Below are 25,919 nucleotides of genomic sequence, written 5' to 3'. Positions count from 1 at the left end.
CCACAGCACTGCAAAAGTAAATTATGACAGCACAAATAGTGCTGTGCAGCCGGCCCTGGATGCCTGAGGAGGCGGCGGCCCGGGGGAATCCGCCCCCCCCCCCCCCGTCCTCCCGGGCCAGTCCGCCTCTGCATCCCCCGTGTCCTCAATCGTACTGTAGTAAAACAGAATGTGTTATCATTTCACTGTCTCTTTCTGCTTCCCTGCGTGTAGTCACTAAATATAGAGAACACCCCAATAATCTGGGAATTCGTAATGACTTGCCACCACATGCATGAGAAGGATGCACTTGAAACAAAAAGAAAAACCGAGAGCCCAATATAGTGCAGTAAGTCTAACAATTGTTGGCGAAATAATTAACAGATGTGGATATACTCACAAACACGGGTTACCACATAGGCAACCACTTGAAATAGGTGGGGAGTATTAGAACCTGACCCCACTCAGGTTTAAGAAGTCGCTCTCTGTAGATAGAAAGAAGGGGACAGTCCCCTCCACCCAAGGTGGACTATATACATGCATGAGAAGGAGGATGAGCAAATGTGAAGGAAGTACCATGGTAGTTTTATTTGGTGGGAGGGATTCGGAAAGTCTAGTGTCAGGGGGGTGGGGGGGGGGGGAGGTAGAGAGGGAGTGAGTGTGCAGGGGGCCTTATCACAGTTTTGAATGGGGCCCAGGGGTGCTGTTATGTGTACATGTAATTAAAAATGTGGTTGCAAGGTGAAGTTGAAAAACAGCTCACCCTGCTCCTGCAAATGTTCTGGCGGTGTTAATTACTATTCCCCCTCCAGGCCAGTGTGGACTGTGGGGTAAGATGTAATTCGGCTGCCAGCCACTGCTGCCAGATGAATTATGCTGTTTTTATCCTAATTTGGGCTCCGTCTCTTGACAGCATCCAACTTACTGCCTGAGTGCCTCTTATAGCCATTATATCCCATAGCGTTTAATGGCGGCGCCTGGTGCGCCCAAGTTTCCAGTGTCATTTTTGCCTCATTCGCTGTTATGCCCCTAGTAGACTGTGTTTCATGAGCCATAAATCGCTGCCTACTTCGTTATACCAAGTATTTGTTGCTTGTAATTGACAAGTATGCAAATACAGATATACTTAATGCATGGTACTATGAATAACATTAAATATCAAATAAGACTGTTATCTCCATACAACATAGAAATCAAACCTCCATCTGGAATAGGATTATCCAGGGCAGTATTTAGCATCAGACACTTGAGGGCCAGTGCCTATGGGTGCACAACAAGTGAAGAGGGGGGTGGGGAGCACTTTAACGTTCTTATAGGAGGTGTGAAGTGCTTAATGCTGTGAGGCAAGAAGCTTGCTGTGTCCTGGCCTCACCTTTCTCAGTGGGAGTGCAGATAATAACTTCTATAGAGCAAGTGACATCACAGGCCACAAGGAGGTTATTATCAGAGCTTCCTTTGAGAGCAAAAGAAAAACACAGGCAGTATTGCTTCCTGCCATATGCTCTGCATGCAAGCACAGAGCCTGGCTGGCGCATTATACCTCCACAATGTTGACCTTTGCTTGTACTCTCAGACCAGTCCTGGTTCTCTATATGCCTGGAGGGGAAGTGCTATAATTTAGGGGGGGGTCCTATGCAGCGCAACTACTAAATACAACACTGAACAGCTATCATTCACATCTACCTAGTGAAAAAAATAATTGATACTACATCTGAGATGCTACAGTGTAGCCACATTTCTCAAAACATTGTAATGGTGAGTAAAATGTACATAGAAACAGAAAGTAATGATGATAACAAATCATGTAAACCTTATACTTCATTGCAAGCATTAGAACAATTGCAAATGTTGAAACTGAGAAAATGATATGCTCATTCTGAATTAATCAGGATGAAAGGTAACCGGCATAATTACAGTTAACTTAGTTATGCTTCCTACACATTCTTGATTGAAGTGTATACGAGCTGAAGCTCGGGTACAAAATTAGATACTTACCTAAAGAGAGGGAAGTCTCAGGAGGCTTCCCTCTTTATGCTAATGTCCCCCACCGCTGAGCGCAGCCCCCCCCCCCCTGAAGATTATCGATACTGCATTTTTGCTGATCATATTGGGACAGCGCAGCTCCTCCTGCAGTGTGGCCACTCAGTAGCCACATGAGCCCATCCGTGCCTGCGCAGTAAGCCAGAGCCGCTCGTTTACTACTGAGCATGCATAAGTGGGCACGCTCGTAACTGAGTACAGCCCCGTTCTGGAGGGGAGCCCCGCTCAGCGACGGGGGACAACAGAGTAGCGAGGGAAGCCTCTATAGGATCCTGAGGCTTCCCTTTTTTAAGGTAAGTATCTGATTTTTAAGTCGGCTGCGGTAGCCAATAACTAATCGTGTGTACAGTGGCCCCTCAACAGTGACTCCCAACCCACAAGCGATCCACTTGGCAGATCAACTCACCCCCTCGATCAACTATTCCTTTGAAGACACCACTGCCCTGCCTGCTGTGTGACATCAAGTACACACGCCCCTCCGATGTACCTCCTTAAATGCCACCCATATGTGGAATGTTTTAGAATGTGAGGGTAAAAATTGGTGCATCCTGGAGAGTGAGGTGGTGGATTTTAGCACTGACTTAGTAATATACAGTGGGATGCTAAAGTTTGGGCAACCTTGTAAATTGTCATGATTTTCCTGTATAAATCGTTGGTTGTTACAATAAAAAATGTCCTCAGCACCTTATTCCAAAATGAAGCTGGCTTGTCCAAATGTGGTTTAGCATACCTCAAGTGGCTCTGTTTGTGCTGTGGGTGGAGAAATGGCTTCCTCTGCATCACTCTCGCAATCTCTCCTTGTGTAAAGTGCGCCGAATGGTTGAACAATGCACAGTGACTCCATCTGCAGCAAGATGATGTTGCAGGTCTTTGGTAGTGGTCTGTGGGTAGACTCTGACTTTTCTAACCATTCGTCGCTTCTGTTTATCCGAGATTTTTTCTTGGTCTGCCACTTCAAGCCTTAACAGCTGAAATCTCTAAGACAGCTCTCTGTATCCTTCCCCTAAACCATGATAGTGAACAATCTTTGTCTTCAGATCATTTGAGAGTTGTTTTGAGACCCCCATGCCGCTACTCTTCAGAGAAAATTAAAAGAGGAGGGAAACTTACAATTGATCCCCTTAAATACTCTTTATCATAATTGGATTCACCTGTATGTAGGTCAGGGGTCACTGAGCTTACCAAGCCAATTTGAGTTCCAATAATTAGTTCTAAAGGTTTTGGAATCAATAAAATGACAAATGTATGCACTTGCCGAATTTTATTTAAGCACTTTCTGTAAATCCAATAAACTTAATTTCACTTCTCAAATATCACTGTGTGTGTCTCCTATATGATATATTTAACTGACATTTTTTATCGTAACAACCAACGATTTATACAGGAAAATCATGACAATTAACAAGGTTGCCCAAACGTTCGCATCCCACTGTAGCTGAACATGTACATGTACTACAGAGAAGTTTTTTTCAACACCAAGATGAGGGGTTCATTATACAATATTATCATATGATACATACAGAATTTTCCTTGTCTAATTAGAATAAGTAAAAACGTTAGACTTGTGTTGCTAAAGGCTCCACAGTAAGTTTTCCTTTCAAGCACTTTCATACATAATTCTCTCAGTGTAGGCATGACCCAAACATCGCTGAATTCATACAGTAAATTTCAAGTTTGCAAATGTCACGTTGGCCATATTGGCTATAAAATAAAGAGCAGATGAAAAGATAAAACCCAGTTCTTTGGCAAGTAACATTATTAGTGGCTCATTAACAATGTGCACCATCTGCATAGTGAAGAATGTTAGATATCAGAAGCTACAGAAATCCTATTTATTTAAAGATCTGTATGTCTTTTCATATCAATAATAACTTTCGGTGTAATCAATATTGTGATTTCTAGCTACTGTACTTTAAGTGCATTGCCTATGCCCAAGTACACACAGAGTGTGATTAACTGTTATCACATATATTGGGGAAAAAATCCAAGCAAAGTTTCATTAATTAAAACAGGCTGTGTGCAGGTACCCACTCACCAGCATACAAGAACTGCAAAAGCACATTGGGTATTCACTGTGTAAACCCCAGCCATAGCTGTGCTCCTGGCAATAGCAGCATGGATGACCAGCTGGTGGTGATGCCACTTTTTATGCATTCAAAAACACTAAGGGATCACTAAACTTCCACCTCTTTCATACAATTAGAGACAAAGGGTTCATCACCAACTTATGCCCCAAAATTAGATGGGGTGATACAAATAAGGGGCTTGTGGTACCCCTTAATGTCAATGGACAAATATCCACCCCACTTCGATAATTAGGTAAAAGCAATCTTATTCTAATGGGATTCCAGTGGCATAGTGGTTGGCAATCATGTAATGAGTCCCTCGTTTGATTCTGGGTCAGAACACTATCTGCATAGAGTTTGTTTGTCCTACCCGTGTTTTCTCTAGCCACTTCGGTGTACTTCCACATCCCAAAAATATACAGATAAGTTAGCTAGCTTCCCCAGCCAAAATTGGCCTGCAACTATGTTGACCACATGACTTTGGTAGGGATTATATTGTGAGATCCTCTAAGCGACAGTTCGTGACAAGACTATATACTCTGTAAAGTGCTGCAAAAGATGTCAGCACTATATAAATACAAAAATAATTCCTCACCTCCACAGACAAACTAGGCACACTGCCCTATTGCATCATTGCTCTACATCTACATATACAGTTTATTTGTGAATATACACACACACACACACACACACACACACACACACACACACACACACACACACACACACACACACACACACACACGGCCAGCTGCAGCAGGATAGCAGGATTACATACAGAGATTGAAGGGATGGGATAGTGGGAACATGATTTCTGCAAACAGGACTAATGACTGCATGCTAGTCGACAAGACACCAGAAGAGTACTGAATACAATGAAGATGAAGTCATACAGCAATCACAAAAAGAGGTGCATCAAATATGGGATCCTGGAGAAGAATTTCTAGCAAATGGTAAAATCACAAGTGGCTACCTACTCCAAATGTACCCATTTACGCTAAATAGGTAATAGGTCTGCTGAGAGACCCTTTTTATATATATTTTGAGGGGGATGTTTATTTGGTTGCCCACTTACTAGAAGAGACACAAGATGCCATGATAAGATCACTCATAATATTCCACCTCCTTTCTGGGCACACAAATGTGGGGATGAGACTTTGGGAACCCCTTAATGTGAAAAATGTAAAAACCTGCAGGCTCCGCCTTCCTTGCCGGCAAACACACAAGGCCTTGAGGATTCATATTTTTTTTATAAAGCCCACTGCGCCTTTTGTGTTAATGTGTGAGCAAAGTGTTTTGAAAAAGTGATTACTGGGAATCACATAGCCCAGCTCTAGTACATTTATTTAAAAAAAAAATGGTCCACCAAGCAATGTAATATATGTGAAATATAGGAAAATGTGAAACTAAAAATGCCCCTGGGGAGCAAAAATGTGGAAGCTAAGCATATAAACATGCAATCAGCATCTCCAGTCACTGTACTGGGGCAATACTGATGTTTGATCTGTATCTCAGGACATCCACAGTAACTGATTTCTGAATTCTCGCTACCTTTGTCCCGATGCAACACAATACATTATTGGAAATGGTAATGTACTACTTTGAACATCACTTAAGAGATGAAAAATGTAGACTATGGCCCATATGCAATTCATTTTTCTCCTGAGTTTTCTCCTAGGTGATATTTTTACACATTGGCCTCGATTCATGAAGTGTTACTGAACGCTTACCGAATGCTTTATCGAGCGTTCGGTAATTTAGCGCAAGCATGTAGCGGAAGTTAGTATTAATGAATGACATCGAATGTCAATATCGTGCGTGTGGTGTTCTGGTGGTAATTGTGCGGTAAATTTTCCTAAACTAGTATTCAAGAAGCAGAAAGGGGGCGTGTCAGGGCGGTAAATTCCGAGTGCAATATCGCTTGCACTGCCCTGTCGTTATTTATGGTTTCTGCTGTCTGTGTATTTAACAGGAACCTGACCTGAGTAAAATGATTTGAAATAAATGCATTATGTAGCTGCAAATTAATTTAAAATATTATATCCTTACCACGCTGTCAGTTCCTCTCAGAAACGCACCATTTTCTTCTTACAGTGATTCCTTCCAGTTCTGACAAGATTGCTGCCAGTTATATATCAGCTGCTGTCAGTAACAACTGAATGTGCAAGGTAATGCCCATGTTTCCCTGTGGCTCAAGTGGCCAATATTAAACTTTAACAGTGTGCTGACCAGGAAGCTGTTATGGGGTAATGGCCATTTTTTTTTTAATGACGTGCTTATGTTTATTTTCTCTTTTCATTTTCAGTTCAGGTTCTCTTTAAATTGCCCACAATGCACCTTCCTTACCCACAATGCACTTTGAAAATGGCTTGTATTAGCTAAAAGATCGCTAGTGTTGATATTTACTGCACGCTTACCGCATCATTACCGAACACTAGCGATCTTTTAACGAACAAGTACTGACAACTAAAAAAAAATGCTGAATACTACTAAGCATTCGGTAATTATGGCATGTGGTAAATTAACTAACAGCAAATTTTTACCGCAAACTGTTTAATGAATTGAGGCCATTGTCAATAAAATGTCTTTTGAGGCAACAAGCAAGCAAGACATACTCAAAATAGTTTTCACAGAACCTTTTCACTTACTTTTAGATACATTTTTAGTTGCAAAGTGCTGAAAAGTTATTTTAAAGAGAAGATGAAAAAATATCTCCTAGGTGAAAACTCAGGAGAAAAGAGAAATTGCATGCGGGCCAATATCTCATTAAAAAGTTCTGTTAATATGACACAGATATTTTCATTGTTAAAGAATCTCACTAGGAAAAAGAATGTGTCCAGTGATGTATAGGCAGACTGCTCACTGACAACACCCATTCTCTGTGAGTTGTCTGCCATCAATGGACAACATACTGCTGGGGAAGCAAATGAAACTTACCCATGCAAGAAGAATCAAGTTGCTCTTCACTGTTCCACAGTACCCTAACATGCCCACAATGATCAGGAAACAGCAGACAGCAACCATCACTGGGTGGAAGACAGGGAAGTAGATGAGAAGAACAGCATCCTCCACCCTAAGTAAATACAAGTTGAAATGTTAGGTTAGTTCAGAAGTTCAAATATATACATGAACTTACCAATTCAAAAGCCTGGGATGCACCACACAATTTTCACTTCAGATGATATTTGAACAAGTGATCAGATCAATATTAAGATCGGAAATCAATCAGTAGCTGAACACACTTTGTGTGTTTTTTTGCATGAATACAAATAAATTAAAGGTGCTTCAATGAAGATCGATATTTTGGTCAAATGGCAGTCGATATACCAGGTTGTTTTGGGGATGTAGTGGGAAGCTGCATCACCCAAAGGAAACAAAGTGGACAAATTGGGAGCCCCGCAGAAGCTTCAAAAATGCTTTTGCCAGGGCTCCAGAGTTAGAAGGCTAAGAGGGCAGCATCAGCAGCAGTCAGAGGTTGCTGCAGGTGATGCAGAGTGATGGGAACAATGCTGCCAGCAAAGCCTGGCATGCAGCATGGACGTTGGTTAAGTAGCAGGCAGCATTGCTCTTCTAGCGACTGACAGTGGTGGATACATGCACAACTTCTGGGGGAGTGAGGCAGCAGTACTGTGGTGATGAAAGACAGCTCCACAGCTCAGATACCTTGCTCCACATCACTTGGCATCACACAGGACACAGGAGCATTTAATCAGACGATTAGCTATTATTCACCCGACTTATGCTCTTTATGCATGAACGTCACACTGGTGAAGCTGGCAATTTAATTTGCTGGTAAATTGTAAAGTGATATGAGGTGGTCATAAGAAGCTTGCACATTTTGAGCTTCTTATCACCTGGAATTGGCCCAAGAAGTGTACTATGGCCCCACTCTAGAGCCCATTTCGGGGTGGAGGCTCTTGATTCCTATACATGAACACAAGACAAGAGTGTGGATACTTAAACTGACAAAACATTTACAATAAATCAGCAACAGCATTTGAAGCATGAATCTGCACAAAAATGAGAAGTGATCAATGGCGCAACTCATTTTCTGTATCGTGAGAAACAGGACAAGGAGACTCAGCTATAGTATTTCAGACACAGGCAGCTCCTGTTCTGAGTTATCTGTCCTTCAGGAACCTGAAGACATTCTCTGGAGAAGGAATGCTACAAAGAAGTATGTAACACAGCAGATAAAGCTTTTTTATTTATTTATTTTCTGCACTATGGGGTTTTATTGAATTTCTACTGCCTGCAAAGTATGCGAGCATGTGGTAAGGAATGCATAATACATCAAAGAACATCGATGTGAATCTGATATGCTACTGTGTATTCCTCATGGCGATATGAAAGCCTGACATAAGGTCAGCTCAGCAAACCGTTTAATATTATACAACACTGTTCCTGGTCACAGTTCACAGGGTGGTCACAGGGCTGTAAATGCCACACAAACATAACAGAAACAATCTTCATTTCAGTATATTAGTTTAACACTAAAATAACATATTTTTTGATTGGTCACATATTAAGTATTACAAATTAATTTTCATCTCTTGAAAGTATCACCTGTGCCTTTACCTGGTAATATATTTGTGAGCAGAAGACATACTTCACTTTACTGGTGCAGTAAAAACATTTCTCAGGCAGGGTTCACACTTATTAAAATTCACATGGGTTTTGCAAATGTGCAAACATGCATTTGTCGCACATCCAATGAAAGTCAATGGAGAACTGCACTACTTCTAAAATTCGTGTTTTCGTGTTCACATTTTTGCATGCATGAAAAGAATGTACGGTACTTCTGAATTTCCATTGACCTTCATTAGCTGTCCTGAAAAACTGCAAGCGCAAATTTGAATGCAAAATTTGTTTAAAAATGCATGCGAAAAGTTGTTAATTTTTCCATAATGATAGGTATGAACCCTGCACACACAAGCCTGATGATTGATATGCATACCACACAACATAAAACTGTTGCTTCATCAAGTAAACAGCCAATGTCTTCCTAATATCAACTGTTCACCTGATTTACACTGTTCAAGATTTCATCAGATTTCAGAAGAAATCTTGTAGGAGTATTAACTGGAGCATTGCCTCCAATATCTCTGCACTGCTTAGCGCTCTGTCACACTAGGCTAGGTGTGCACAAAAGTGATTTCATGCACACATTCCCTACACTCGGCAGTGTCCATTTTAGTGTGAACATCTGTGACTCCAACACGATGAACCAATTGACAATCTCATGCGTGGTGCAATGAACCACCTAATCTCATGTGTGGTGCGATAAAGTGTTTCCAGGTGCATTACATCGCAAACGTACAGGAACACTTTCTAAATTGTGAACAGTAACATGAAACTCAATGGACTTTGATGTTACCATGCCTGTCGCACACAATGTGCAGTGCATCATAACTGACGGCATTGCATGTAGTGTGAAAGAGCCAGCCATGGATCACACACTTCTGCTGCCTGAGATCCCCAAGCTCCCGCTCTATGCCAACAGAAAAATGAACCATGTTTCCCAATCCATGTCTGAACAATAAATAATGTGAAAGTCAATGGCAAAAAGCATTCAAACATTTGTATTCAATCTAATGTTTTTTTTAGTGAATAATGTATAGGTACATTTAAAGGGAATCTGAAGAAAAGATAAACTTCTGATATAATGACTTTTGTATGTGTAGTACAGATAAGAAATAGAACAGTAGTAGCAAAGAAAAAAAGTCTCATATTGTTTCTAGTACAGGAAGAGTTAAGAAACTTCACTTGTTATCTATGCAAAAGAGATTATCTGAGCTCTCCAAGTAATTTAGACAAAGAGCACTGCTATTTTCTGAAGCACTTATACATCAAAGAAACAATGAAAGACAACTTCAGATAAGATTTTACTGCAGAGAAGTTCAAGGGGTCATTAGCTCTGCTCTGTTTCATAGTTTAACCATTTCAGCCCGCGGGGATTGTTCACCTTATGCATCAGCGCAATGTTCACCTCCCATTAATTCGCTAATAACTTTATCACTACTTATCACAATGTATTGATCTACAGCTTGTTTTTTCCGCCACTAATTAGGCTTTCTTTGGGTGGTACATTTTGCTAAGAATTATTTATTTATAAATTCATTTTAACAGGATTAATAAGAAAAAAATGGAAAAAAATCGTTATTTCTCAGTTTTCGGCCATTATAGCTTTAAAATAATCCACGCTACCATAATTAAAACCTATGTATTTTATTTGCCCGTATGTCTCGGTTATTATACCATTTAAATTTTGTCCCTATCACAATGTATGGCGCCAATATTTTATTTGGAAATAAAGGTGCATTGTTTCCGTGTTGCGTCCATCACTATTTACAAGCTTATAATTTAAAAAATGTTTGTAGTATACCCACTTCAAATGCATATTTAAAAAGTTCAGACCCTTAGGTAGCTATTTATGGTTTTTTTTTTGTTTTTTGTTTTTTAATTGTATTTTTTTCTTTTTTTTCATGAAAAATTTTATTTGGGTAATATTTTGGTGTGGGACATAAACAGGGCATTTTTAATCTTGTAAAATGTTTAGAGTGTAATGTAAAAAAATGTGTAGATGTAGTTTTACTATTTGGCCACAAGATGGCCACCTTCATTTTGTTTTCCCTCCTTGTACTTCTCGCTAAGCAGAAGTACAAGGGGGATGCGGAAATTGTTCCGGGCAGAAGAACTGAAGCCTCACGGGTGAGCGCTTCGGATTTTCTGCGGGGGAAAGGGATCAGTGATCGGGAACCATGTTCCCTTTCACTGATCCCAGGGCTAGCGGTGGACACCACGGGGACACGGGGGCGCGCCCGCGATCGCGCGCGGGAGAGCGCCGAACAGCAGGAGCGCAGCATGGACGTGAGCTTCACGTCTGGGCGGCTGAAATGGTTAAAATGCAGAGTGTAATTTGTAAACGGCAAATATTAAAGAATAATGCTATGATATTAAAAAAAGCTATATAACTGCAAATAAAAAAATGAGACTTTTCTTTGATACTAATGTTCTATTAAGTATTTGTACTACAATTCATTATTATTTATACCATAAGGTTTTTTCGTTTCAGTGTTACTTTAACAGGGTCCTCCTGTTCTGTAATTATTATACTGAAGCAAAATAAAGTCTTTCCTGTACTCACACAACTTTCTATTTAAAACAACAAGTATTTGTAATATATTTCATATTTTCCAGATTAATACTAAAGCCAATAAATAAAATAGTAAAAGAACTCCATATATTCCTGTTTACAACAAGCAGCAGGGATAAAAATAGGGAAAAAAATAATAGTATTAGACAATTGCCAGCTGAAGAAATTCCAGTAAACAAATGAAAACAAAGCATATGGTAAAAAGATAACAGCTGTAACGTAAATGTAACTAGAGATCATTTATCATTAAAAAAAAAAAAAAAAATTACACGCGTTGGCACTGTTTCAGAAAACATCTTTGGTGCCTTTAAAGGACCTCTGTCGCAAAAATCTTAACATACTAAATACATGTAAACATATACAAATAAGAAGTATGTTTCTTCAGAGTAAAATGAGCCATAAATTACTTTTCTCCTATGTTGCTGTCACTTACAGTAAGTAGTAGAAATCTGACATTACCGGCAGATTTTGGACTAGCCCCTCTTCTCGTGGGGAGTTCCTCAGGGTTTTCTTTTTTTTAAAAAAGCACTTAGTGAATGGCAGTTAATCCGTCCAACTGCCAAAATAGTGTGCAGCGAGCAGGGAGGCTGGTCAACATCTTTGTATAAATCTTTTTCAGGGAGTGTCTGTATAAAGACTAATGGCCATGCTGAGAATCCCGTATGGAGAGATGGACTAGCCCAAAACCTGTCAGTAATGTCAGATTTCTACTACTTACTGTAAGTGACAGCAACATAGGAGAAAAGTAATGTATGGCTCATTTTACTCTGGGAGAAATGTACTTCTTATTTGTATGTGTTTTAAATTTCAAGATTTTTGCGACAGTTCCTCTTTAACATCTGATTTATTTCATTTTGTAATGGATTTTGCTGACCTCACTTTAGTTCAAAATCTAAAAACACCACATTTTACGTTGTTTTAGTGCATAAATATATGCATAAATTAATGTGTATGCATAAAGTGTGAATACATTAATGTGTATGCATATATTGTGCATACATCATCAGGTATTATCAAATGATATATGAAAGCTTTTTATCTTCCTCAGCGTGCCATAACATATGAACTTCCCCATAGGGTCTCATTAGGCTGCGGTAGCAGTGCGGCAATTCACCGGAATGCGCCAGTGTCGAAGGGCCCCGAGGGTCTGGCTGGAGAAAATGGCAAACCACATACAGGTGGTGGTGGTGGTGGTGGTGGGGAAGGGGGGGGGGGGGTCTAGGAAGCAGCCTTCTCCAATTACGTAAAAAAACTTTAATGCCTAAATATATACATCTGGATGCTTTTCCCCGAACAAATTCAGGTACAAGATTGCATTCCCCTGCATTCTTGAAGGGTAGCGCACACCGATGGATAGCTCTCTTGTCTTGCAGCTCTAGAGTCCCAGTTTCAATTCATGGGCAGGACATTATATGCATGAAGTCAGTACAATCTTTATTTGTCTTTTACATAGCATTCCTCAAGGCATTCCGGTTTCCTCCAGTGTCCCAAAATCATGCCAAAAAGTGTAGACAACAGCTTACAAGCAGGCCGTGAAATTTGTGCTGAAGGAATCTTAGTCAAATATTTTTAAAGAATTCACATCATTTCAAACTTCTGAAATATTGCTACTGTATTTAGGAAACAAGTTGAGTTTGTGTGAGCCGTTTATTATTAACTATTTTTATTGGCAATGGAATCCAGTTAAACTTGAGGCACTTGTTATTTTGTTGCACTACTATACGGAATAACTTGAGGTTATTAAACGCATGGTTTGGAAGCTGCAATTAGACACAGTCAATTAGTCTGCATGTTAGAAATAGCGGAAAAGTAAACAGAAAACAATTTTCAGCATCACGGATGACGGCGGACGATCAAAGGAACTGGACTGTCACAGTGCAATTTCTAACTACTGTACAAAAGCCAGTTTAAGCTAAGCGTAAAATATGTCAAGCAGACTTTGCCCGAACTAAACTGTTCAATATGCTAAATAAAAGAAAACACAACAGCTTCCTTCAGCATTGAAATTATTCTGGTACTTTCCTTCTTTTGAGGCTTCTGAATAGATGATTAAAAGAGCTCACCTTGTTTCCGCAGTCAGCGTAAGTATATTGTTTATGTAATCCCTCATCCATGCGGAAACTCCCAACACGCATATCGACATCAGCTAAAATAAACAGAGATGATGTTATTAACATGCACAGTGACACATAAAGACAAACAACTGTGAGCAGCAGTGCTACTGGCATTGCAATGTATTCCCACTGGGTAATCTCACACTTATCATTTGTAGGCTATGTCTACCATACCTATTATACTTACAGCATAAAGAAACACGGATCTATTATAGCAAAGATCGTTTAACTGCAGGAAAAAAAAATTCCCAGCAGGGAATACTTTTTGTTTAAGATCCTGGGAACGTTTTGAGTCTATATTGTAAAGAATAAATGCCCAGATGGGAATTCTATGCACTATATACATACATAAAGTTTACTGTATACACATTTCATGCATAAACTGTATACAAAAAAATGAATCCAGAAGAGATATTTTTGTTCTTCTGGGTAAGCTACATAGCACATAGGAGCTATGATTTATGTGGCTCCTGAATTACTAATCTTGAGAGTGCACTGACACCACATGTAAAGATCATCATTATGTAAAGTGTGTAGTGCCCACTACACAAATAACATAACTCGCTTTGTACATGTCACATACGCATTGTTGGTATAATATGCGTCATTGGCTGACCTAATACGCCTTATGCCAGCAACATGTTCAGTGTGTGCGTAACACCAGTTAGGGCCCTTTTACACTTAAAGAGAAACTCCGACCAAGAATTGAAGCAAATGAACAGAGGTGCCAAAAGAATAAAACAATAATATAAACATTTTAAAACATGGACGCGGCCGAGGTGGATATACCCACTTCTTCTTCTCTGACGACAGAGGCGCTTAATGCAGACCTGGACCTATACTGCCATATGCTCCTATCTTAATTGCCTGAAGAAGTGGGGTCACGCCCGCGAAACGCGCTGTGAAATCGTGGAGTGTATAAATACATTTTTACTTGTGTTATAATACACACCTGTCTTCTAAAGTGTCCTTTGGAGCGGCCAGATATCCACCTCGGCCGCGTCCGTGTTTAAAAATGTTTATATTATTGTTTTATTCTTTTGGCGCCTCTGTTCACTTGCTTCGATTATCTTTCCACCCTGGTGGAGGGGCGGAGAACGTTTTACATTTCCTTCCTATCTACAGAGAGTGACTTTTTATTCCTGAGTAGGGACAGGCTCATTCTCCCTACCTGCTGTTATAGTGGTTGCCTAAGAGGTAACCCTGACTTGTGAGTATTCTATACTTACCCTCCTTACTCCTCCCTTGTGACTAGACATACTACACTATATTGGGCTCTCGGTGTCCCTGTGTTCTTTTTCTCGTTCCGACCAAGAATTGAACTTTATCCCAATCAGTAGCTGATACCCCCTTTTACATGAGAAATCTATTCCTTTTCACAAACAGACCATCAGGGGGCACTGTATGACTGATATTGTGGTGAAACCCCTCCCACAAGAAACTATGAGGACCGTGGTACTCCTGGCAGTTTCCTGTCTGTGAACCTTGTTGCATTGTGGGAAATAGCCGTTCATGGCTGTTTCCAACTGCCAAAAAAGCATGCAGCAGCTACATCACCTGCCAACAGTAAAAATGTCACTATGTAATAAATGTCAGAATGTAAATCAGGGATTTAAAAGATTTTACAATGGGCAAACACTGACTAAATCATTTATACATAATTATTGTAAAAATGAAGCACTTTTTTATTACATTATTTTCACTGGAGTTCCTCTTTAATGCGTTGGTATGCGTTAGTGTGTATTGGTATGCGTTTTTTCCATAGCAGTGCATTGTGAAAACAGATTTCAGTTAAAATGTGTACAGTGGGAACTGAGCCATAGTAAAACATGAGCATTACTTTAAAAATCAGTTTTCTTTCAGTTATAACTAAGAGCACCTGATTAAAGAGAGCCCGAGGCGGGCTCAAAATATGAAAAAAATAGCTGAGCGAATCAGGTAGCCGCAAAAAACACCACTCCCTGACGCTCCCGTGGGTCGCAATGGCGGGCGTTTGGAACAGGGAATTCCTCTCCCCATGTGCTTACCTCTGAGTTAGCGACAAGTCTTGTCGCTAAACTTGGGGGGCTATAGCGTGGTGGTGGGGGGCAGAGAGCGGCGGTTGGGGGACACAGAGCCATGTTATTAGGCAGAGGACATGCCTCTGTGTCCCATCTGCCCCCCGAAGATCCACCTCGGGTTCTTTTTAAGTGTAAAAGGGGCCTTACGCTATTCGTGTGATGCCTGCTAAACTTTAGCATGCTGTAATCTAGTGAATAGGGGCTATGGTCACAGGTGACACTTGCCTTGGTTTCTTAGTATTTACAGCAGAACTTACTGTTAAACCTTACTGTTTGTTTTCAAAATAATGGAGAAAGCTTATAACCCTGGCTGGGATTTCAGTGCTTTCTGTCCCCATACTAGAGAGATTGCCCTCTGTTAAGATTGAGCTACACTAAGCCTGAACAGTTCCTTAAAGGGAAACTGAAGTAAGAGGAATATGGAGGCTGCCAATCTCATTCTCTTCTAAACAATACCTGTGCCCTGGCTGTAAAGCTAAGCTTCTTGTTTTAGTTGTTTTGGAGTCGCACACCTGCAACAAGCATGCAGTCAGTGGAGTCAGATCAGAGTCAAAGCATCTGATCTGAATGCTCAATATGGGCCAGTGACCTAGGGCCCATTTCCACCTTCACAAATTCTTCAGAAGGGTTGGGGTTTGTTTTGGATGGAATGCTATATTTAAATGCATTGGCATCCGAATCCCTCTAGCCATGCATGCTAGAGGGATTCAGATAAGTCTTGCATCACAGATGTGTTGGCATTGAGTCTCGCCATATGCATCTCACTGACGCATGCCGTGCACAGTGGAAACAGGCCCTTAAAGAATTAAAGGTAGAGTATTCGTACAGAAGGCAGGCAACTGGCATTGTTTACAGAATGAAGATGGCAGCCTCCAAATTCCTCTCACTTCACTTCAGATACTCTTTAAGCACAGTAAAATGTACTGACAAGAGGTTTATTGGACACTTCGGCGATCAGCTTAAATGAAAGTCTATGTTGCAGCATTGTTGAAATTGGGATTTGGAAACTTATATTCCATGTGACATTTAGATCCCTTTAAAACAGACTTAAAGTGTACCTGAGATGGGCCAGGAGAGAAAATGTATACATATCTGGAGCTTCAACCAGTCCCCTCTGGCCTGATCGCTCCCTCACCGTCTTCGGCCGCTTTCTTGTTTTGTCCACAATCGGCCCCAGTAAGTTGTCCAGTCGGCGAGCTCCCCCATCGTGCACCTGTGACTGGGAGTGTTCTACGCCTCCACTGTAGACTGAGCAGGTGCAAAACACTTCCAGTGATGGTGGAGCGATGGGGGGGGGGGGGGGGAATGCACGGCCAGACTGCGCCTGGACCGACTGGCCCCAACTGGACAACTTACCAGGGCTGATTGTGGATGAACAAGGAGGTGGTGGAGGATGGTGCCGAGGGAGTGATTAGATGGAGGGGGCTGGAGGAAGCCCCAGGTATGTATACATTTTCTCTCCTGCCCCACCTCAGGTACACTTTAAAACAGTTCAGAAGGGTATAATGATGAATTAGGTAATCATTCTTAATGGCCAGATGCATAATATGAAGCATGTTTTCCACATCTCTAGTCTATGCTCTTCATCCTTTATTTCTTAAGGAAATCACCTCCTCTTACTCATTTAGATTATATAGCGCAACCTTTAGAACTACTAATTTTATCACCTATTTAATATGGTATAAAAGTTTTTGTCTGTTTACGTCTGTGTTTGCTGCTTGGAAAATTATGTAGCAGTTGAGGATTATCTACATTTTAAAAACAAAATAATTTATTACTAAAGTCAAAGAGTATAGATAGCTTAAGAGGCCAATACCAAGGATGCTACAAATCAGCTTTTGCTTACAAGGACAATTGGATGGTAAGCTCATAAAGGGAAGGTTTGTCTCCCCTAGCGCTTCCTATAGTTATTATAGGGTTTTGGGGGGTTTGTATAGTGTATACCACCTCAGTATTATGCACCCATGCTTGTGTCTTGCCGACAACAGTATTACAGAGGATGATGACTTACATACCGTATATTCCGGCGTATAAGACGACCCCCCAAATTTTCAAGTTAAAATATAGTTTGGGATATACTCGCCGTATAGGACTACCCTCTTCCAACGCACACCAAATAAAAAAAAAAAAAAAAAAACATAATATACTGGTGCTATGGATGAATAAATACTGGTGCTGTACTGTATGCGGTACCCAGTATATAACAGTATATAGGTGATTGGCTGGTTGGATTGGTCAACTCTCCCTCTCCCTAAGTGGATTGGTCAGCTCTCCCTGTTTATCAGAGCGGTATGGAAGAATAGAGCGCGCTGTGTCCATAAAACACACCTCTTTCACCTGTCGGGCCCGCCCTTGTATCCTATTTAGCTCCTTCTCCACCTCTCCACCTCTCAGATCTCGCACATGTGCGCCTGCACCGCTTCACTACAGTCCTCAGCAGCGAGATCTGAGAGGAGGTAACAGGATAGGGCAGGCCAGACTGGTGAAGGTGGTGTGTTTTATGGGCACAGCACAATCCCTTTCTTCCATACACTGGGCATCCCAGAACTTGCTGCGTGAGTGATGAGCTCCCCCCAGCATATGCGGCGACCGCCGAATCTCCAGCACCCGGTAATAAATCATCAGCATGTTGCATATGCACATCACGTATCAGCATCACGTAAACATCGACATGTCCCGTATGCGCATCATGTATCAGCATCAAGTATAACCCGGCATCAAAGACACCCGGCGTATAAGACGACCCCCGACTTTCAAGGGTTAAAAAGTAGTCTTATATGCCAGAATATACAATAATAGTAATAATACAGGCAGAGCAAAGAAATATATAATACCATTAAAAAATAGTAAGGACAAGCAGCAGACAGGTGAGGTTATAATCGGATGAACAGGTCCCGACTGGAGGCAGACAAGATAATGTTAACAGGAAATAAGGAATCAGGTTGAGTTTTCAGTAACCTGAGAACTAAGTTACATTAGCTAAACATCTGCATTACTCAGACACCCCGCTGACCTGAGCCTCCTTAAATAGTTTGAATTATTTTGCCAGCTGGGAAAAACGGAACGTGCAGTTTTGATATGACAGCAAGCAGTATGTCTCTACAGACACAATTACAATTACAAAAGCAGCAAGAGGACCAGTAAACCAAGGGTGATCAAAGCAGGAGTCAGTATGAGAAGCACCCACACAGAAGCAGAGGACATGCAAAAATCCTGTAGGGGTCCTGCAGGGCCAGCAACAAGAGCTGCAAAGATTAGTAGGAATGGCAAACCAGGCAAATGCCTAGGGTCCTACCTGCACAAATGTAGACCACATCGCTATTGTTAGCACACTGTGTCTTATAGAATTCTTACACACAATTGTTAGTTTAATTAATGTGGACCTGAATTCAGAACTTCCTCTTTGCTCTAAAAGATTAGCTAATAACCTTTACAGAAAAACCATTTCCTTGTTATAGCTTATAGAGCTCCTACAGAGATGCTGTGGTGTGGTTACTTCCTGGTATCCTGGGAGCACAGAAAGGGTTAACCTCCCGTGTTTACATATTAGCTCACAACTCGGCAGACACTTGACAGCTCAAATTACACTAGCTCATTACTTGCTGAGAAGGGTTAATTAGTCAGGCTGTTCTCTATAAACATACACACACGATGGACATGGTGGATTTCTCTACGTTTTCCTTCTCTCCTGTGCAAGAGTTCAGGTCCACTATAAGAAAAGAATGTATAGTAATTTTAACATCTACATGGGTGTTGCTGATAAGCAAAACAAAGGACTCCTCCATAACATAACGATGATATGATAGGCTACCTAAGGTAAGCACAGACATATCTTTACATATCTTTATAGTGGATGCACATACCGATATACATTGTCTATTCCCATCCTTTCCCCCCAGGTCTCCTTAATCACTCCTTGAAATTTTTGACTTCTGACTAAAGTACAATTTTCAGACAGGAAGAGGCAGATTTGAAACTATGTTCATGCCTATTGCCCACCCATTGCCTGTGAGAGAGTGTATACAGGTATGTGGATCCAGCATAAACATGCCCCTGTGTTTACTTTAAATAGTTTAGCCTTGGGTTTGGAATAATTCATTCGTACTGTATTCTATAAGAGGGTATGTAATGGGAAGCAGAAAATTTGGGCACCTGCAGCTAATAAACAATTTGGGCACCCCATAGGCGCTAATGTAAATTGGGCACCCAAAGCGGAAATTTGGGTGCCCGAGTAATAGCGTGCGCCAGCCAGTCAAACCGACATCTTGGGTTTTGGAAAAAAAAAAATCACTTTTGAAAATGATAGTTTAGTTGTTATTGTGCTTGTATTGTTTGTACATATTTTTTAACAAAACAAAGATTTATTTCAGATATTCTCTGTGAGGAGAGTGCAAGTCTCCTCACTGGATGTACATTAATCTGCCGGTGCTCTGACTGATAGACCGTGTGCACTTCAAGATCTAGAGTTGAGGGAGTACAAATGTTTTAGGTGCATCAGGTATACACTTATTTTGGGAAACAATCGCAGTTATGCATATTGCCTGTCAAATGGTTATTGGTATCTGTAAAATGAATAAATGTACGTTATGAACTTCCTATTCCCAAGATTGAATAGAAGGATGGATGGAGAACAAATATGCCATATAAAGTGCCATATAAGGTGCCTGTAGATATAGTGCAGCATTAGCTGACTGCAGGGGAAACCCGCACCCCAGTGTAATCTACTTGAATATATGCACTCTGCCTGCTTTCATAGCCTCTGACCCGATCCATGACTACTGCTATAAGGCCAGCACAAATGCACTTTTAATAACTCATGCAGCCACCACAAATCACATTGCTAGTCAGTGACCTAATTCTGCTTAAAGGGGCACTATGGTGAAAAATTGTGAAATTTTAAAGATGTGCAAACATAGACAAATAAGAAGTACGTTTTTTCCTGAGTAAAATGAGCCATAAGTTACTTTTCTCATATGTTGCTGTCACAGTAGGTAGTAGAAATCTGACAGAAGCGGTTTTGGACTAGTCCATCTCTTCATAGGGGATCCTCAGCAAGGCTTTTATTCTTTATAAAGATATTCCCTAAAAAGGATTTAAACAATGATGCTGGCCAGCTTCCCTGCTCTCTACACAGTTTTTGGCAGTTGGACAGAGCAACTGCCATTCATTAAGTGCTTTTGAAAATAAATAAATCCCTGAGAATCCCCCATGAAGAGATTTGACTAGTCCAAAACCTGTCGCTTCTGTCAGATTTCTACTACCTCTAGAAGTGACAGCAACATAGGAGAAAAGTAATTTATGGCTGATTTTACTCTGGAAGAAATGTACTTCTTATTTGTATATGTTTGCACGTTTTAAATGTTACAATTTTTCGCCATAGTGCCCCTTTAAGAAGACAACAGTGAGATACCATAACAGAAATGAATCCAGAATGAGTTACTGTGTTCATTCATTCAACATACACCATTATAAGAACTGACTGAAGACAAGAACGGCCCTATGTACATGCCTATCTCCATGCCGTCCACATCATCCTCACAAAAGACAATAAAATGTTTGCTTGTACAGATCACAACACAGATTTAATTTCCTAGTTTAGCATTACCTAGCATAGTAATTCAAGCCTATTTGCATTTCTGTTTGAAGATGATGGCTGAGGGTCATTCACTGAGAAAGTCTTGCCAATAAATACTGACACTGCCTGCTGTATAAACTGTCCTCCTTTGTGCAAATATATGTATTTCATAAATCAATTTTACTACTTGCTTGAGAATACACATTTGTTTGTAAGAGATGAAGGTGGAGAATCACGTCAAAGCCTGTGCAGATTTAGTAGCAGGAAGGCCATCAGGATTTATGATGTCAGACGTTTAGCACACAACATAGTTGTGTGAAGGTTTAGCGAAATTGCTTCAGGCAGCTATACAAGGGAAGTACAGCCAGTATTTACAGCAAAGACATGATTTGACGACAATATCTATTGGTCTGTCTGTCTGTCTCAAAGCATTGATCTAGTACTACGATACCAATGGTGGACATGCTGTCTGTGCGAGTGACAAAGGTCCCAAGAAGCAATGGTGGACCTGTTCTTCTGACAAAAGAAAGGAGACACAACAGAAAATCCAGAGCCTGATTACCATTCCACTGGCATATGAGCAGTGCTATTGGCAATGATTTGTTTGAAGCAGGTGGGGGCTGTGAGGAGACGTTTTGCACCGTGCAAAACAAATAGCATTTCAAAGCAGGTATAGAAAGCATGTGGACACTTGAGTTCTGTTAAACAGCCCCCTGAGAAGAGAAAGCTAATGTCTTGGCAAAAATTAGCCACTTGCAGGAGCAACAGAGTTCATGAATAAATTGACTAATCTGTATTTCTTCCCACGGATCCCCTGGAGTTTGTGTTTGCGCCTGGAGTAAACACATTAGGGAAATGAGAGAAAAAATCTGAGTGAAAGTGGGGCAGCTGACCACAGCAATCAAGTTTCATAATTCAGAATAAGATAAAAGGAATCTTGCTGTGAGAAACAGCTTCACTTTCAATCTAGTTTTCTTTTTGTTTAGGTTGTTTTGGTTTTTATTATTATTTATTATCATAATTTAGATTATTGTCTACAAACAACAAGGATATCTTCAACTGCTGCATAAAGTGGGATTGTCAGCCACAAAATCAAATTCCATTTACCCATAATAAACAATAGTTTATTATGTAGTCTACATGCAGTCTGCATTGCAAGCATTGTAATATAATTGTAAATGTTTCTGCTGCAATGAATCTCAGTCAGACCGGCTCCATTGTGGTACATTGCAGGGGAGAAGGAAGCTGGTTATCTCCCCTCCCACATTCCAGCTCCTCACTGATTGGCTGGGGACAGTTCAGTGTGGCAGGAGGCTGAGAAGGGAAATACACCTCACCCCTCTGCAGAAGCTGCTGAAATACGATCTAAGCTGTGCTCACATGTGTTTACAAAGCAAGCTAGATATGACAGTGCAGGTTCTAGGAGAAAAAAAGTAAGGGAGGAAATGACATCAGGATTGGCTTCAGTCAGAGGCCGTAAAGAAGGAAAATGCTTCCTCTTTATTTACTACATCAAATTCACTGAAATCAACAGGTGGATAGTACAATACATATGTTAAGTATAACAAGTATTTATCTACAAATATATGTGTTCTTATCCTGGGATAGTATGGCTGTCGCTGATGCTTTAACAGATCCACTGCATGACAACTTTTAATATCATAGAGGTCATGCTTCTGAGAGATGCAACACAAAGCAAACATCTAACTGAGCAACATGAAGAATATGAAGCCATCTGCATTTTCTCGAAAAAGAGTCACACATCAGCAGGATTCAATGCGATCTTCACAGAGAGTAGTGGAGGAAGAGTAGCAGCCAGGGCCGGCCTTAGGTTTCACAGCGCCCTGAGCGACCCAGATTTTGGTGCCCCCCCCCATTCATTCTCTTCGCATGTGAGCGCACCACACACATACACTAATGGGGGGGGGGGCTTAGTAGTGTGTAGGTAGATAGGTAGGTGCCCCCAGTACAGGTTAGATAGGTAAGAACCTGCAACATAGGTTAGATAGGTAGCTGCCCCAGTATAGATTAGATAGGTAGATGCCCCCAGTATAGATTAGATAGGTAGCTGCCCCCAGTATAGGTTAGATAGGTAGGTGCCCCCAGTATAGATTAGATAAGTAGCTGCCCCCCAGTATAGATTAGATAGGTAGGTGCCCCCCTGTATAGATTAGATAGGTAACTGCCCCCAGTGTAGATTAGATAGGTAGCTGCCCCCAGTGTAGATTAGATAGGTAGCTGCCCCCAGTATAGGTTAGATAGGTAGCTGCCCCCAGTATAGATTAGATAGCTGCCCCCAGTATAGGTTAGATAGGTAGCTGCCCCCAGTATAGGTTAGAGAGGTAGCTGCCCCCAGTATAGGTTAGATAGGTAGGTGCCCCCCAGTATAGGTTAGATAGGTAGCTGCCCCCAGTATAGATTAGATAGGTAGCTGCCCCCAGTATAGGTTAGATAGGTAGGTGCCCCCAGTATAGGTTAGATAGGTAGCTGTCCCCAGTATAGATTAGATAGCTGCCCCAGTATAGGTTAGATAGGTAGCTGTCCCCAGTATAGGTTAGATAGGTAGGTGCCCCCCAGTATAGGTTAGATAGGTAGCTGCCCCCAGTATAGATTAGATAGCTGCCCCCAGTATAGGTTAGATAGGTAGCTGCCCCCAGTATAGGTTAGATAGGTAGGTGCCCCCCAGTATAGGTTAGATAGGTAGCTGCCCCCAGTATAGGTTAGATAGGTAGCTGCCCCCAGTATAGGTTAGATAGGTAGCTGCCCCCAGTATAGATTAGATAGGTAGCTGCCCCCAGTATAGGTTAGATAGGTAGCTGCCCCCAGTATAGATTAGATAGGTAGCTGCCCCCAGTATAGGTTAGATAGGTAGCTGCCCCCAGTATAGGTTAGATAGGTAGCTGCCCCCAGTATAGGTTAGATAGGTAGGTGCCCCCCAGTATAGGTTAGATAGGTAGCTGCCCCCAGTATAGATTAGATAGGTAGCTGCCCCAGTATAGGTTAGATAGGTAGGTGCCCCCAGTATAGGTTAGATAGGTAGCTGCCCCCAGTATAGATTAGATAGCTGCCCCCAGTATAGGTTAGATAGGTAGCTGTTCCCAGTATAGGTTAGATAGGTAGGTGCCCCCCAGTATAGGTTAGATAGGTAGCTGCCCCCAGTATAGATTAGATAGGTAGCTGCCCCCAGTATAGGTTAGATAGGTAGGTGCCCCCAGTATAGGTTAGATAGGTAGCTGCCCCCAGTATAGATGAAATAGCTGCCCCCAGTATAGGTTAGATAGGTAGCTGCCCCCAGTATAGGTTAGATAGGTAGGTGCCCCCCAGTATAGGTTAGATAGGTAGCTGCCCCCAGTATAGATTAGATAGGTAGCTGCCCCCAGTATAGGTTAGATAGGTAGCTGCCCCCAGTATAGATTAGATAGGTAGCTGCCCCCAGTATAGGGTAGGTAGGTAGGTAGGTAGGTGCCCCCCCCCCCTCATAGTGGAGGGGGGAGCTGCGGGGAGGGCAGCCCGACCTCTCCCTCCCTTCCTCTCCGGGCCACCCTCTGTGCTCCCCCCTCCGATGCAGACTGCAGCTGAAAGAACTCACCTCCCTGGTTCCGATCGCCGGCGCCTCTCACTTGCCGCTGGTCTACTCTCTTCTACATAGTTTACCGATACTCACTAAACTTCCTGTTAAGCAGGAAGTTTAGTGTGCATCAGTAACTAATGTAGAAGATACCAGCGGCAAGTGAGAGGCGCCGGCGATCGGAACCAGGGAGGTGAGTTCTTTCTGCTGAAGTCTGCATCGGAGGGGGGAGCACAGAGGGTGGCCCGGAGAGGAAGGGAGGGAGAGGTCGGGCTGCCCTCCCCGCGGCTCCCCCCTCCATCACGGCGCACGCACATCACCCCCAGCAGCGGCACCAGGGGGCGGAGCGGGAGTACCCAGCCGGGGCCGCAGCGGCAGCATCGATATTAAAACACGCAGCCAGGGGAGAGGAGCGCCCCCTGGAAGCCGGCGCCCTGAGCGATCGCACCGGTCGCTCAGGTCAAAGGCCGGCTCTGGTAGCAGCACTCAAACAGCAAGACACCCTATAGGGAAGCTGTGGCTATTTGTTCTATCTGCGTATGTGATTGACAAAAGGCACTTGTAAGGAGCATGTGCACAACACAGACAATCTAGGCTTCAGTTGCATGATGGAGTAAGAATTGGTGAAAGGTTATGACGCACTACCACCTAGGTGCTGCTGGTGTAACAGTAGTTCTCAAACCACCTCTGTTAGTGACTGATCCCTTCATAGACCTGAAAACTCACTGGGCATACTAATGTAAGTGACCAAGCTTTATTATTACAGATAAAAGCAAGATGCCACATGATGAAATTGATTCTTGAAGATAAGTTAAAATAAAAGAACAAGTAGATCTTATAATTAAGTAATAACTAGCAAGTCATTCCCCTCCAAAACCAAAAAGAAGGCTGCCAAGGTGCTAGGCAAGTTGGGGAACAACTCTACAAGGAATGCAAATACAGGCGTAAAACAAAATGTGTACAATAAATGAAATGGCTGTTCTAAAACTACTGTAGCTGCAGTTTTGCCAGTTTAACTGTGATCCAACAACCTTGACCAGCCATGGCTGGTTCTGCTTCAGAGTAAAGTTACAGTAAGTAAATGTATGGGTAGGTTAAAGAGCTCCCCAGGAGGGATATGAGTACAGGTTAAAAAGCAGGGTAAGTAAAGCAGAATGATCACAGTTACATTTTTTAAACAAGGGTTTTTAGTGGTGCTTTTTGATGCATTAAATGGGACTCATGCCCACTTCTTTAGATATCATGGCTAGTGGCTGTTCCTAAATAGGTAGGTAAAAGTGCCATGGATTACATAGAGGCCCTCATACCTATTGGGGATCAGCACAATACCTGAAGTCCTGCAAATTGCATTGAAAAGTGCC

The 25,919-nt window shown here is 41.8% G+C and overlaps 1 protein-coding gene across 6 annotated transcripts in view; it reads right to left on the bottom strand.

The window, feature by feature from the left end:
- TSPAN12 (tetraspanin 12) overlaps positions 1–25,919 on the bottom strand; it is a 310,496-nt gene that overhangs the window by 136,086 nt on the left and 148,491 nt on the right. For all 6 annotated transcript variants that reach the window (XM_068276411.1, XM_068276412.1, XM_068276410.1 and 3 more), the window contains 2 exons: positions 13,305–13,387; positions 7,023–7,158 (listed from right to left, as the gene is read on the bottom strand). In XM_068276411.1, coding sequence (XP_068132512.1) covers positions 7,023–7,158; positions 13,305–13,387 — 219 coding nt within the window. The remainder of the gene's footprint in view (positions 1–7,022; positions 7,159–13,304; positions 13,388–25,919) is intronic.

Source organism: Hyperolius riggenbachi, chromosome 3 (genome assembly GCF_040937935.1).
Source record: "Hyperolius riggenbachi isolate aHypRig1 chromosome 3, aHypRig1.pri, whole genome shotgun sequence".
NCBI lineage: Eukaryota > Metazoa > Chordata > Amphibia > Anura > Hyperoliidae > Hyperolius > Hyperolius riggenbachi.
Note: the sequence above shows the minus strand (reverse complement) of the source record. Positions and strands in the feature narration are given on the sequence as shown.